Here is a 14,704-nt window from a genome sequence, read left to right as displayed (position 1 = left end):
GGTTATTTATCTTTTTACCCCACAAAAATATAATTTCTTTTAAGCGTACTACAACAAGGTTGAGAGCTTCATGGAAAGCTCAGTACGGGATGCGTGTCTCACAGGCTGTTGCATGATGTTCAGAAATGAACCGGTGGGTTGTATCAGTTATTGCCGAACAGGCTGAGCTCCCCGAAGGTTATTACCAACAGCTGCTTCGGCCTGAGATGCCATCCCAGGCAAATCCCTGGCAGCCTCTCTGCAGGAACACTCTACCACACTTTGCTCCTGGGTGGCTTCTCCAGCTTGCACTGCAGTGTCCTGCCACCTGCCTCCTCCAACGGCATCAGCAGCCACTGCAATCACAGGGGCCGAGAGGCAGCTGCAAGAAACCGCTGCCCGCTGACAAGCCGGACACCCCTCCGGCACAGCCATGGCCGAGGTCTGTTTCCCACGATGGAGAGGAGAGCTGGGGTGTGAGATCCCCACGCTCACTGCTGGGACTGCATTGCTCAAGGTGCTTTGCAGCAGCAGAAGGGCTTTCAGACACCACCATGTCAGACACCACCATCAAAGATCTCATTCAGAGATAACATCTGGCCTGCACCATCAATAACCACTTCCCATGCATACTCCTTTGCAGAGAAGAGTAATTTCCTTATACTTTAGTGGGGCTTTGCTGTGGGCTGCTTCTACGGAGTAGTGGCAAGCCCAGCTGAGGAAGGCAAATCAAATCCATCACAGGCAGTAGGGCACAGTTTGCCACCTCCTGGCACCATTGCCAAAAAATCCTTCTGGTGGCAGTATCTTGTCCCTTCACTGATTCTGATCAGAATGACTATTTCTTCTGGCTTCCCTCTGCAAGTAGCCAAAGCTCGTAGAGAAAAAACAAGAATATAGGGAAAAGAACAAGGAATAATGGCAGACCATAGAGCAAGGCCAGAGGCTGCTTACTAAAACATCTGCTCTGCAAGAACTGGGCCTTGATGACAAGTGGCAAGCAGCTGCCAGGAGGATTACAGAGCTTCCTGGGGTGGTTTGCAGGGAAACTGTTGCACAAGGCTTTCCTGTGCAATGGGAGAGCACCGATCCACAGACCCGGGCTCCCCTTTACTGAAAAGTGGTGTGTGCTTTTATGTGGCATGGAAGTTTTCCAGCCCTCTTCCCTTCCACAGAGGAGAGCAGCTTTCACACTACACACGCGATGGGAGGACAAGGAGATAAGGCCATGTTGCAGTATAGCCCTACCTATAGCTAAGTGGGGCCGTACCCATCGGGTCTGTCAGCTTCAAAGTGATTTTACCAGCATTTTGCCCTGGGTAGTCCTTATTTCCTACCAAGGTCCTAAACCAGAAGACTTTTATTACTCATCTTCAGCAGATAAAAAGCAATCACAGAAACACACAGTTCTGCTACATCAGCTTAAACTTCTGGCTATAAAAAGCCTAGTTCTGCTTTCTTTCAGGACTTTTCTTCCCTACCGAGTAGCAGGGCAGGCAACCCGACAGCGGAGCCCATGGCATGAGTCCCAGTGTGACGATGCTCAGCTCCAGACAGGAGGCTCCCAAGAAAAATACTGATTGCAGCGAGACGACTAGGCAACCCTACATGCCTGCCTGCGCTTAGCAAGGCTGTTGTAGTGTTCCTGTTTGCCAGCTCATTTTATCCGTTTCTGACAGAAAGCTTTGCTGTACCCACAGGCATCTTACAAGTACATTTAAATTAGAGGGTTGTAGGATCCAGGTTTCAACTTCTTTTCCAAAGGTCTGCTCCCATCACTGAGGCAATCTGCGTGCCTATCGCTATCCTTGACTTGCTATTATTCAGCCAATAACTCTGTCAAGAGGTATCTTACCAAGAACACGCTGTAATTGGCAGCTCAGGGTCAAAGCAGCCATGTTTTTGCTCGGAGTTTCTGAATGCTTCACCCTGTGTCAACCCTCTCAAGCTCTCTGAAGATCACGTTATTAGCCGCAGCAAAACGGAGGGGCAGATGCAGGAGAGGCAAACCTCACTCAAGCATGCTAATAGCTCGGGCTGAGTAAGGACTACCCAGAATTTCCTCCCTCCCCCTCGCATTTTTATGGACGTTACAAATACTCGGCGGCAGGCTCTGCCGTCTCACATTTCACCCCTGGCTTCCCGCAACGCCTGGTGCTTCACCCGCCGCCGTGCCCTGACGGCAGCAGCCGGCCGCGCCGGGGTACCCCCTCGGGCACGGGGCACGAGTGGGTGGTGAGAGGCGAAGGGGCGGGGGTGAAGCGGGGCGGGCCGGGGGCAGGCAAGGACCGCCGCGGTGGGGAGCGAAGCCTGACCGGGGACGACGGCGGCGTGGGAGCGGCGTGCCGGAGGCAGGAGCCGGGGGGACGGACGCGGGGCGGGGGTGGGGGCAGAGGAAAGCCCGGAGGGGAGGTCGGGCGGCCCGGCGGGGGTACCCGGGCGGGGCGGCTCCGGGCAGCGGCCGCGGCGGGAGGCGCGGAGCCGCGAGGAGCGGCGGCGGCGGCGGCGGCGGCGGGGCAGGGCCGCGGCGATCCCAGCCCCACCCGGCCTGGCCCGGCCCGGCCCGGCCCAGCGCAGCCCGGGGGGCCGAGCGGCGCCGTGCAGCCGGCGAGGTCGGATGCGGCGGCCGCAGAGCGCCGCGGGGGCGCGGCGGGGAGGCAGCAGGTACTTCGCCTCTCCTCCGGGGCAGCCCTGCCCGCAGCCGGCCTGCCCCCTCGCCCCCTCTCCCCGCGGGCCGGTGCCTGCCCGCCCCGCGGCCCGCCCGTCGGGGCCGTCGGCGCGGGCGCGCTGCCCCCTTCGGCGAGCGATGTGCGAGGCGTCCGCGGGCCGCTGGGCCGGGAGGGCGGTGCCGCTCCGCCTTCCTCGCCGGTTGTCGCGGGAGGGAGAAGGCCACCGAGCCGGTGGGCCTTTCAGGTGTCACGTAGTGGCAGGCACGGAGCGGCGGCGGGTTGAGTGGAGCCCGAGACTGTGAGTAGAGGCTTGTTCCCCGGGAGGGACGGTCACGCCGCGGACAGGCCGGGGATGTTCTTGGGTAGCTTAGGCAAGATGTTTGTCACCCCGGGAAGTTCAGGTCGCTGCAGTAATGCAAATTTGCGAACGGAGTACTGGAGTTTGGAGTGGGGGGAATCGGTCGGGAGCGCTGGGAGCCGGTGAGGGGGAGAAGTAAATGCGCCTTCCTTTCACGCGCAAGAATTAAACCAGCCGGGAGCTCCCGCATGAGGTCTGCGTGTGCGCTACTCGGAATTACAAAATACAAACTGCCGTCTAAAATCCAGAAGCCAAGAAAAATAGCCATTTGTTAAAGACTTTTCTGAGGCTGTAAGCTGCCCGCGCATTCACTTCAAAAAAAAATCTTTTTAAAGTTTATTTGAGTTGTCCAAGACATTGTTCTGCAGCAGATGTTTGTTGTCTAAGCTTCATTTGCAACTAGCACAGCTTAATTTCAGAGTGGAAATGTGTATTGAAATGTGCTGCTGTTCTTAAAAGCCTTTTCTGTTCTTAAATTTAACACTATCAGGGTGTGCCTGATAAATTACACGTGTTTACTTTTCATCTGGAAAGGCTTTAAAAATAAATAAAATATACAAAGGTTTGGCTTCAGATGCGCATTCTTGACTTTCCCTTTGCCTTTCTTAAAATTATCATTGGTGGCGAAAGCATATGGCTGTGTGTGGAGAAGAAGGGAGAACTGCAGTGTGCGTGGTGGTGGTGGTGGTGGTGGTGAAGGGGGGTCCGGTCTCTTTGGTCAAGTCTGTTCATGGATGTTTGGAAGGCAGGAAAATACGATTCCAGCTGAATTATGGTGAGTGTACTGAACGCATAGCGCTGTATGTTCTTGTGTAGGCAAAAAGTAGGTAGCAGCTGGTTAAGTCCTATTTTCACTTGTGCTTTATTCTCACTTGTTACTTTGACTTCAGGATGTCGTGAAAATTGAAAGCAGTTTGGCTCACTGATTTGAAAATAGAAATTTCTTATTCTTCCAGCTGTAAAGTACCCAGTGACTCATGAGATGGTAAAAGCCCTCAGCTCCCTGTGGGACTCTTACCAGAGCGTCCGCTGGGAGCAGAGAGTGGAGTTATACTGGGGATGGTTGCTGAAGGGCTTTGGCATCGCCGTTATCACCAGTTCCCCATTGCTCCTGGCACTGGGAATTACACATTCCCAGGGCAAAATTGCAAGTTGACTCCAGCTGCCTTACACAGGGCGTTATCTGTGGGGAGCTGGTGAGAGGCACAACCCTGAGCCTCTGCCTGCACTGTGTGGTGGGGTTGCAGAGGGCAGTGGAGGTGTGCCTTGCCGTAGGGCAGATCGAGGGGTCGTGGCCTATCGCACAGCATTGCCCTTTCCATGGCACATGTGGCACAGGGACCGTACAGACCCTGGTAGACGCTCGGGACGTGAGCCATGGTGAAGAGCCCCTGCTCCAAACCGGAAGGGTGCTTGACCCTACCAGGATCCTTGACCTCTGCAGGAGAGCACGCTAACTGCTGTGGAAACCTCAAAGCAGGGAGATTTCCCAGGAAGGGCAAATGGTTGGTGCTTGCTGCTGAAGTGCTCCCTCTATCCTTGGAGCAGGGAGAACAAAGGTCAACCAAATAGCTAAAGAAGGCAACTGAATTGTCCTCCACATGACTGTGGTTCGTGACATTGTACCACTGCCTTTATTTAAGTAATTTAGCGAACGCCGTTTTGGCCATCACAACGATGAGGAAGTATAGCCAGATTGCCCCCTGCACTGCCGATAGGTTTATCTTTCTAGTGGAACCTGGTGGTGCAGCAATAGGAATCCTTCGGTTTGCTTTAGAGGGACTAAAACTGATTTCCAAGGGTATCAAGAGCACGGGGTATTGAGGTACCTAACCAAGGCAGTGCTCAACACACAACATGCCACACACACAGGCTCTTCAGATCCTTTTTTTAATATTTCAAGCTGAGGTCCGTACTTTGCAGCTAGTGGTTAGTCCTCTGTATGTGACTGGGACAAAGATGTTTTGAGAAGTATGTTGTAGAGCTGTCAGGAAGCAGTAACACAGACATCCAGGATATCTGTGTTACCTTGTTATTATAATATGCAACCAACTTTATTTTTTCTAACTGTTAAAAAATGAATGTGCTTTCTGAGTTACTGGCTACAGAGCAGGAGGAAAACAAAAAAGTAGTATGGCTGAAAGATATTACCTGGAGATGTTGCTGCCGGAAGAGAATAAATTTTAATTTATTACATTATTATTTCTATTAATTTTCAAGTGGCTTGTGAGTGATATTCATTCCCAGAGAGTCCTGGCAAATAATAATGTTACAGCTTCCATTGCCTTGCCACTAGCCTGTCAGAGGCAAAGATTTATTTTTGTGACACTAAGTTTGCTGTAATAATTTTAAGAGAAGAAGTAGTTACGAACAATGGAGGAGACCCTGTCTGATTTCTGCTGATGGAGTGCATCGTCCATGCCTTCAGCCAGGGGAACTGGTATAGCACCATTGCCTTCAGTAGCGTCATGACAGTTTACAGCTGCTGAGTTGTAGCTGATAAAGTCCTAAGTCTGGCATATAATTTTCTTCATAGAAAGAAATATATTTATCCTGTGATAGACCATATGATAGCTGTGTTTGGAAAAGACTTACAGAAACTTTTGTTTTGTTGCATGTGGTGCTCTTAAAGGATATGATTCTCTCAGGCAGCCATCAGCCAGTCTGGTGAGTATTGCTAGTTGAGCTATCTTTAACAAACACTTTTCTAGTCAAATGTAATTGTTTATTTTACAGTGGAAAGCACTTGCAATTCATATGGACACAGTGGCATTTTGTTATAAGCCGTTACAATGAAAGACTGTGGTAGTTTCTGTGGTAACAGTGCGCAAATTGTAACTGAATTACAATTAGATTGAACCTTAGCTGAGGTGAAGTTGTTCTGTTGAAGAGCTTTGCCGTTACCATGCTTCAGAAAAGAGGTCAACAACTCGAGGGCCCAATTCTGCTCCTGGAAGACGAGTGAGATGATTCCTGTCATCATCAGAGTAAAAAAGACCGAGGACACCAAGCAACAACTGTTTTCTTGGATGATGTGTCTCTTCGAGCGGGTCTCCTCACCAGAGTAGTTTGGACCTAAGAACTAGAACGGGGAAATAATAATAATAACGGGTTAAATAGTGAATTATTTTCTCGGAAAATCATTTTAAAACATCATGAATGTAGTGAAGAATTCAAGTCAATTCACTGTAGGCTTTTGTCAGATTACTTCTTTTCTGAAGGAGGGAACCCAGGAAAAGGGAGGGTGGGAAAATAGGTTGTGGGTCATCCTTTAAATCCCTTTACATTCATCTGGGATGTGGTTTGCTCCTCCCCTCTTCCAGAAGGCACTTGAAAATGCATCTCCTGTTTTTCAGATGCCCAAAACAGAGTGCTGGAACAGCAGTGGCTCACATGTTTTTGTGATCTTAAGATATAGAATATAGAATTATAGAATCATAGAATGGTTTGGGTTGGAAGGGACCTTAAAGATCATCTAGTTCCAACCCCCCTCCCATGGGCAGGGGACACCTTCCACTGGATCAGGTTGTTCAAAACCTCATCCAGCCTGGCCTTGAACGCTTCCAGGGAGGGGGCATCCACAACTTCTCTGGGCAACCTGTTCCAGTGCCTCACCACCCTCACAGGAAAGAATTTCTTCCTTATATCTAATCTAAATCTACCCTCTTTCAGTTTAAAACCGTTACCCCTTGTCCTATCACTACACTCCCTGATAAAGAGTCCCTCCCCATCTTTGCCATAGGCCCCCTTTAAGTACTGGAACGCTGCTATTTTCCAATGAAAGTACAGACACCTCTATATTAAACCTAAGCCTGTTGACGGTAAGCCTACTCTATTACCCAGAGTAAATCAGATATTCCTTGGGATGTACAGGCTGCAGGTTGAAAACTGTTGGTGTGCTGGTCTCTAGCAGAGGTTGATGTCTATCAGTGTCTTCCTCTGATACCCTGCTATCCTTCGGAAGTGTCTTTCATGTGTTTGGGAAATGCTTGTGACCCTTAAGTAAATAAATGGTAAGGTCAGGAGCTCTAGCTCTTAAAGAGTTCCCTAAACTAAACTATTTCATTTTGGGCCAATGGAAGGTGTCCTCCCATCCAGCACAACTTTTTATTTTCTTACCTTTCCCAGAAAAAAATAAAATCTTTACAAATTTGGTTCAGATGGAACCAGTTCTCTCCGCATTCCCCATCCTGGTTTGGTTACCAAGCTGAAAAATTGGCTGCCTGTTCATCCTCAATATGTATGTTTGGGGCATGAGCACTGATTCTCACTGGAGTATGCAACAACTAAACTGTAACATTTCTGGTAAAAAACAGTAAGTGCTTCAGACATCTTCTGATATTTTTACAAAGCTGTGCAGATCTCTTCCGATATTTATATATGGCAAAGGAAAAAAGACAGCTAGGAAGATCTGCTGCGAAAATGCAACCTATCAAAGTCCGTGGGAAAACGTTGCAGTTAATCTAAGTCATAACTTAAAGAAGTAAATTGAGAAGGACAATTAAAGCTGGTATTATATTTATATATATTTTAATATATATATTTTTTTAAAAAACCCAACAACATTAAATGTATGTCTTGTATACACATGCAAAGGAAAAAAAAGTAAAGTGAACCGTAAAGAAAAGCGATACCTACAAAGATGTGACTTGCTGTGTTTATTTTAAAACAGGTAGCAGAAATCCAACTAATTTGAATGGGAAGTAGGATTGGTTTTATGACGACTGGCTTTCAGAGCATCTCCTTAATTGTAAATAGCCTAATTTTGTACTGTTAAGGGTGGGAAGTTATTTTAGGCACTGGCAACATGCACACTAGCAGCAAGACTTGACACCAATTTTCTCAGGCTCTTTGCTACCTTAGGTCTGCATGGGGAACAGGGGCAAGCTTAGAAGGCAGTGAGTTTGCCCTGCTGCTGCTCAGGCAGCCATCTTTGGGTGGTGTTTTGGTAGCGCCACACACACTTAGGTCTTTTTGAGAAGGAGCAAGCCGGTGGCTGTGCACGCTGGGGCTTGCTGAGACTGTTTGCTCATCCTTCTCATCGCTCCTCTGCATTTTTTTCAGCATGAAAATTTTGTAGGGGGAAACACCTATGAGCACTTCTCCACATTGCCCTCGTATTTCCGCAGCAGAGCTGCATCTCTGCAGAGTGTGACCGACGGCTTACCCACAGCTACATTGATAAGCATGCAGCAACGCTAGACCTTGGTGCCCCGTCGTAGCCAGCGTCCCTCTCGGCTCCTGGGTGTATGTTCTGTCTTGAGCACCCACGCGGGCCGTGGGTGACATGGGAAGACAGTGAGATTTATGTTGCATTTGTTGTTTTTGTTTTCAGAGCCTGGTTTGCGAGCCACTCTCCCGAATTAATATGCAAGGCTTGCTGGAGCTGGGAATACCCACCGCTGGCCCAGAGGAGTGCTTGGAGGAACGTGGCTTGATCTCCCTCTTGTGGAAAATTATCGGAACTAAATTCTCGTGATACTAAAGAAGAAAAGTCCAGCATTGGCGAACAAATGATGGCAGCAGCTACCGTGCCACCTGACGCTCTTGTCAGCCCTCAAGGAAATGAAGAGATGGACTCTCTGATCGTACTGCATTATAATCACACAGGAAAGCTTATTTTAAGGGAAAAGGCAACTGATAACATAGACCTGCCCACTATTGCATTTCTGATTCTATGTAGTTTCATAGTCCTGGAAAACTTGATGGTGTTGATTGCCATATGGAAAAACAATAAATTTCACAACCGCATGTACTTTTTTATTGGCAATCTAGCTCTCTGTGATCTTTTAGCCGGGATTGTTTACAAAGTGAACATTCTTATGTCTGGGAAGAAAACTCTCAGCTTGTCCTCCACAATCTGGTTCATTAGGGAAGGCAGTATGTTTGTTGCCCTGGGAGCCTCCACTTTCAGCTTACTAGCAATAGCTATTGAGCGGCATTTGACCATGATTAAAATGAGGCCTTACGATGCGAATAAAAAATACAGGGTGTTCCTTCTCATCGGTACATGCTGGCTTATTTCAATATCCTTGGGTGCCTTACCCATCCTCGGCTGGAACTGTATAAACAACTTAGCAGACTGCTCAACAATTTTGCCTCTATACTCCAAGAAGTATGTTGTGTTCTGCATTAGTATCTTCATAGCCATTTTGGTTGCCATTGTCATCCTTTATGCCCGTATCTACATCCTGGTAAAGTCCAGCAGTCGTAATGTCACTAACCACAATAACTCGGAGCGGTCCATGGCGCTCCTTAGGACTGTTGTGATTGTTGTTAGTGTCTTCATTGCCTGTTGGTCTCCTCTGTTCATTCTGTTCCTCATCGACGTGGCCTGCAGAGTCAAGGAGTGCTCCATCTTGTACAAAGCCAACTGGTTTATTGCTCTGGCGGTCATCAACTCTGCAATGAACCCCATCATCTACACTCTGGCCAGTAAGGAAATGCGTCGGGCTTTCTTTCGCCTTGTTTGTGGCTGCCTGGTGAAATCCAAGGTGGCCAGATCTTTGCCTATTCAGCCCACGCCAGATCACAGTCGAAGTAAATCCAGCAGCAGCAATACCCAGAAGCCAAAGGAAGATTTCCCACCGAAGAATGTTCCCTCATGTATCGCTGAGAAAAATGAATCTTCATTTCACAACGGAAACTTCTGTAAGTAAAGGACTCCTCAAGACAAGTACCTTTCTGTGGCTTTTAGATTTAAACTACAAGTGTAGTTTAAGCATTTATGCACTTAAGTCACAGGAGAAAACACTAACCACTTACTTAACTTTGAGGACTTATTTATCAACAATCATTTGCTTTGGGTGTTCGTTCAGTAACACACCCGATTCAGAAAAAACCTTTCATGCTACCCAACAGCCAGGACATGCACATCTAACGATATTGTGCGCCACGATGGCATTGCATGATGAGGCTGCGTTTGGCAGTGCCTGATCTTGCAAGACATCAAGAAAACCTGTTAGAAACTTCAGCATTCACTAAACACTGCTGACGATCGGAAAATGAGCCCAATTATTGCCGACTGGGAGAAAAGCTCATGACGTATGTTGATGATTATAGTTCTCTATATGTATCTTGCTGTTATGTTAATGGCCTTATATGTATGTGGTATAAATAGCTGTATATTTGTACAATTCCGTATTAAAAAGTCATTGTTTGGTTAAAGTTTACACTATGCTAAACATTGTATTGCAGTATACAGTGTAAGGTGACAAATTATACAAATAGATAGATGTGTTTCAATGGGGATATTTGAAAATATATGAAGTAGTAGCTTTTAACTGACAGAAACTTTAACATGTCATATCAATGCAGTATTTTTATTTTTTCCACTGTTATTCAAACTTTTAATGTTTAGTGAAAGACAACATGACAGTTGTCACTGTGACATTTCACAATTTATTTTAAACAAGCAGTAGTAAATAACCATTGAGAGAGGCTATATATGTTCACTATTTAAAGTAGTTAAAATGTGACCCAACAATACACATGTATCAAGTGTATGTACTGTTTCAATGCATATATTTTTACTTACTATTTCCAATGTATTTAAAAACGTATGTCAAACCTATGTAAACCTGTGTACATTGTGAATGCACTACCTAAGCTGAGATTCTTCAGTTCTGAAGCAGAGACGTATCATTTCAGAAAGCAATGAACCACAAACGGGTTCCTGTGGAGTTCGTTCTTTTCTTTCCAGGCACTGCTACGGCATGGGATTGTGTTAGAAATTCTCCCTGGGAAGAAGTCCAGCCAGTGTCCCAAATGGGACAAGATCCCATTTTCTGGCAATGGGACCCTATACTCCTATCGTCTCCAGGCACTTTTGCAGATGCGAGAGGGAAGATGCGGTACAACAGGATCATGCTGAAGGGCATGTCTCCATTTTACCTGACCCTGCCTTGGATCTGGAATGAAAGCCTGTTTAGTTTGGAAGACCTTCCAACTTTCCTGGAGCCCCAGATTTACTCTTTTGAGAGGCTGTTCCAGAGAAACCTGTATGAAAACAACTTTATGGTTCATCACTGCCTTACCAGCCTCAGTACAGGATGGTGTTCAACATCAGAGGGATTCCCTGAGACCTAGAGCAGTTAAGACTTCATAAACATCTGGTTTCAAGTCCCCATGGAAGTGGCGCATGGTACTTCCATCAATAGTACTTCATGACTGGAGGCTTCAGTGGAGGTTGACGGGAAATTCTGAGATTAGTTCCCGTTGTCTTTCGGTAAGAATGTAAGCATCTAACTTTATTGGGCTCTTTCAAAGATTTGTGTTTAATGTCTCAAACCACACCTTGCCTTATGCACAATCAGAAGTAGTTGAGGCTTCTTTAATACACAGCCTGAAAGAGCTCCTTAGCTTTTTTCTGGTCTTAATCATTTAAAGCAGCAGCATTAGACTCTTTCCAAGTATGTACAGTGTATAAGTTGTGTAATGTGTGTAGCAAAAGCCTTTAAAATGTAGAGGTTTGCATTGTGATTATCTTTTACAAGTTAACAGTCTGCTTGTAAATGTTTTACGCTGTTAGAAAAGTGTAAGAACAAAGAAAAACTGTATTTGAATGAAATAACTGTGAAAGAGAGTAGTAAATACGAAATAATTTCTACCAAAAATGTTGAAAAGCAGTGCACTTAGAGAAGAAGAAAAAGCTAAACTAAGCTAAGCATGATATAACTATATGAACTGCAAATACAAGCTGGGTCAGCAGCTCTGTAGCTTTGTGAGAAATAGAACTGGTGACATTGCATTGCCATGGCTTGCTTAGGTTTTTAGATCTTACAGTGCTATTTGGCTGTATTTTCAGTGTGGAAGTTCTCCCCTGAAGTTATGTCTTTGAAAACTGCCAGCTAAAACACTTGTATACTTCTGAATGTTAGTTCGTGAGGTGGTGGCACGTGGCAGCATTCCTTGCTACTGTAGAGCAGAAAGGCCTTAGCAACACAACAGTTTGAGAAAACATTGTGGCTGACCCCACACCAACTCTCATGTCAAGGATGTTACATGATTCTCACTCTTTCGGTGAAAAAAAAGAATATTTTTAATAGCCAAAGTCCAAGAATATGCACATAGTAGTGAGTTCTAACATCTGGATTCTAGCCTTAGCTATTGTCAGAGATGATGCAAGGTACAAGTAATGCAAGCAACTCCACTCTTGGAGGCCATGTGATTGCGTGTCAGTACAAAAACCTTTCATTCTACTTTGATTTCCTTCTCTTATTTTGGAGCTGTGGGGATATTTTATTAGTTCACTACCCTGCTGTACTTGAAGCAGGCTCCTAAGATTCATGGGTTCACATGTAACACTGATAATATACTTTACAAAGTACTTACGACTGAAAAGAAAAAAACTCTTGTGGATACCATCTTCAGTGGGTACATCCCACTGAGACGTATTAGGTAAAGGACAGATTCTGGAAGATTTCAGAGCAAAATTTTAACGTAGGACAAGTCAAGGGCTTAACGGCAGCAGACCATAAACAAGCAGGAGGATGTCCTATCCTTGAAGCTGGAAAAAGATGAACAGCTTCTTTCACCTAAAATATTAGAAAATTCCTTAAAATACATCCCAGAATCCAAGCTTTTTATCATCTAGGCTGATTTGAGCATACAAGAAACTGAATCAGGTCTCCCTTTCCCAATTGGTTTTATATGAAGCAAAAGCTACAAAGGAGACTACCATTTCATTCATATTATTTCATGAATTGGAATATTTATTTTGGTTCTGGATTACAAAAGAAATGCAAATGAAATCACCTAAGGAGAAAAAAAGCTTTCAGAAGACGCTTTCCAAGAGTCTTTTATTGCCAACAGTCTTACAGAGTATTTGCAACTCATTAGGTACCACAAACATTTTGAAAACTTTTAATTAAATCTTTGAACCGAAGTTGTTGTGTAGCAGTCATTTTTCAGGAATTGTAAAAAAGGTTTTGGCCTTCTGTGGAAAACATGCATTTAAACTGGGTGTCGTGCCTGAAAGCAGCACCTGTGGGAACGCCGTGCAGCCGAAGGCGGTAGGCTCTGCCTCCACCGCCCACGGAGTCGGCGGGAGGCTTTGCCCCTGCTTTCCCGGGAGCAGACTCGTCCCTTGGCTGCCCTGCTCAGAGGGCTGGCTGCTCCGGCAGCACCCTGCGCGGCTGCTGCCGCCTTGCAAAGGCACATCTTAGAACGAGCGACAGAAATTGGGGTGTCGCGCTGCCTGCAGGGTTTGTCATTTCCAGCGGCTCTAGTGAGGGAATGGAAGACACACCTGTGCATAAAGAGCCAGGTGCCAAAAAGCTGGGGTCCTGAGAGCAGCCGGTCCGCCCCACTGAGCGGAGCTGTGCTGGCGTCCGCCCCAGGTGCTGCCATTTAACCCACCAACACCACGAAGGGCACAGCTCGGCCCCTTGACTTTGCTGGGAGCTGCAGACCCCACGGCAGCCCCAAGCCTGGGGACGCTCCCTTCTCATGGCAAAACTCATGGGGGCAGGCGCGGCAGCAGCGATCGGGCATTTCTGCTTGGCCACCATTGAGTCGTGAAGCTTGCCGCAGCCCTGAGGCCTCCTGGCCCTGAAGTGGGCTGGAGGCACCGTGCAGGGGCGTGCGGGTGCCCATGCTGCCTTCAGAGCTGCATTTCTTCTCCCCCAGAGCAGCGTAACTCTCCGGGCTCAGCTTTTCTCTGAGTGGGTAAGAAGGAGACACTCGGGCAGCGGAGGAAGAGGATTTGGGGAACATCAGCCCAGCTAAGCTTCCGTCTGACATGGAGCCTTTCTTCTCCCCACAGTACACTAAATAGCTGCTCTTGCATGGACCTTGTCCTTGCTGTCACTCTCCACGGAAAGACCATGGAGTTGGCTATCCTTGGCTACCCTCAGCTATTCAGTGTGCCAAGCAGGAACGCTACCTTTTCAGGAGAGGACATCATCTGGCCCAGAAAGAGGGCCTGTACAAGCCATCACTTGCATCGTGAAAATGGTATTTGTCAAAACGAACTCGTGGAAATCAATGTTGCCTCTGTCAAAGTAAGTGGAGCTCCTCTGGTGTGAAGTCAGTGTAACTGAGGTCAAACTCCTCACATGCCATTTGGTCCTCTGACATTTTTCATCCCTGTTTCTACCGAGATGAGTAGTTCATTGACTTATTAATATTCAATATCCAGGTAAACCTTGTTGAATTTCGTATTTTCTGCTACAAAACGGGCATCTCTTCAGGGAAATAAAAAAAAACCCAAAAACCAAATTAGGCCATTAGAGAACCTGGGCATAGGAGAACAGACTCAAGCTCGCTTTACATGCAATTCGATTTGATAGTAGTGCTCATTATTTTATTACTTTGGTTAATCATATACAAACTGAATAATCAGAAAACAGTTGCATGACACTTATATTCCAAATTCTGTTGCTCAAGGACTTCCTCAGAGACGAAATTTGCCTCTATAACCAGAATACCACAATCAGCAGACAGGCAAAAATTTGAGATTCACAAAAATTGTTGGGAATATAAATGATCACAATATTTCCACATACATTATTTTTCCTGCAATTCTCAGTTAAAAATGTTTCTAAAAGTAATAAATATTAATAAATAACAAATGTACAGTCAAACTCCCTTTTACAGCAAAATAGTCACTTCTTTGTTTTGTTGTTGCTGCCCACACAATGCAAAGAAAAACATTTACCTCAAAAGAAGAAACCTGGCTTCATTTGAGGTTTAACTC

At 46.4% G+C, this 14,704-nt stretch overlaps 1 protein-coding gene across 1 annotated transcript; it reads left to right on the top strand.

Annotated features, from left to right (window-relative positions):
• Positions 1–2,821: 2,821 nt before the first annotated feature.
• Positions 2,822–12,892, top strand: S1PR3 (sphingosine-1-phosphate receptor 3). The gene is given in 4 exon segments (XM_075136486.1): positions 2,822–2,946; positions 8,342–9,657; positions 10,709–10,894; positions 10,897–12,892. Coding segments are annotated over 3 exon segments (1,353 nt in total). The 5' UTR covers positions 2,822–2,946; positions 8,342–8,519; the 3' UTR covers positions 10,926–12,892.
• The last annotated feature ends 1,812 nt before the right edge of the window (positions 12,893–14,704 follow it).

This window comes from Calonectris borealis, chromosome Z, assembly GCF_964195595.1.
Source record: "Calonectris borealis chromosome Z, bCalBor7.hap1.2, whole genome shotgun sequence".
In the NCBI taxonomy this organism is placed as follows: domain Eukaryota; kingdom Metazoa; phylum Chordata; class Aves; order Procellariiformes; family Procellariidae; genus Calonectris; species Calonectris borealis.
Note: the sequence above shows the minus strand (reverse complement) of the source record. Positions and strands in the feature narration are given on the sequence as shown.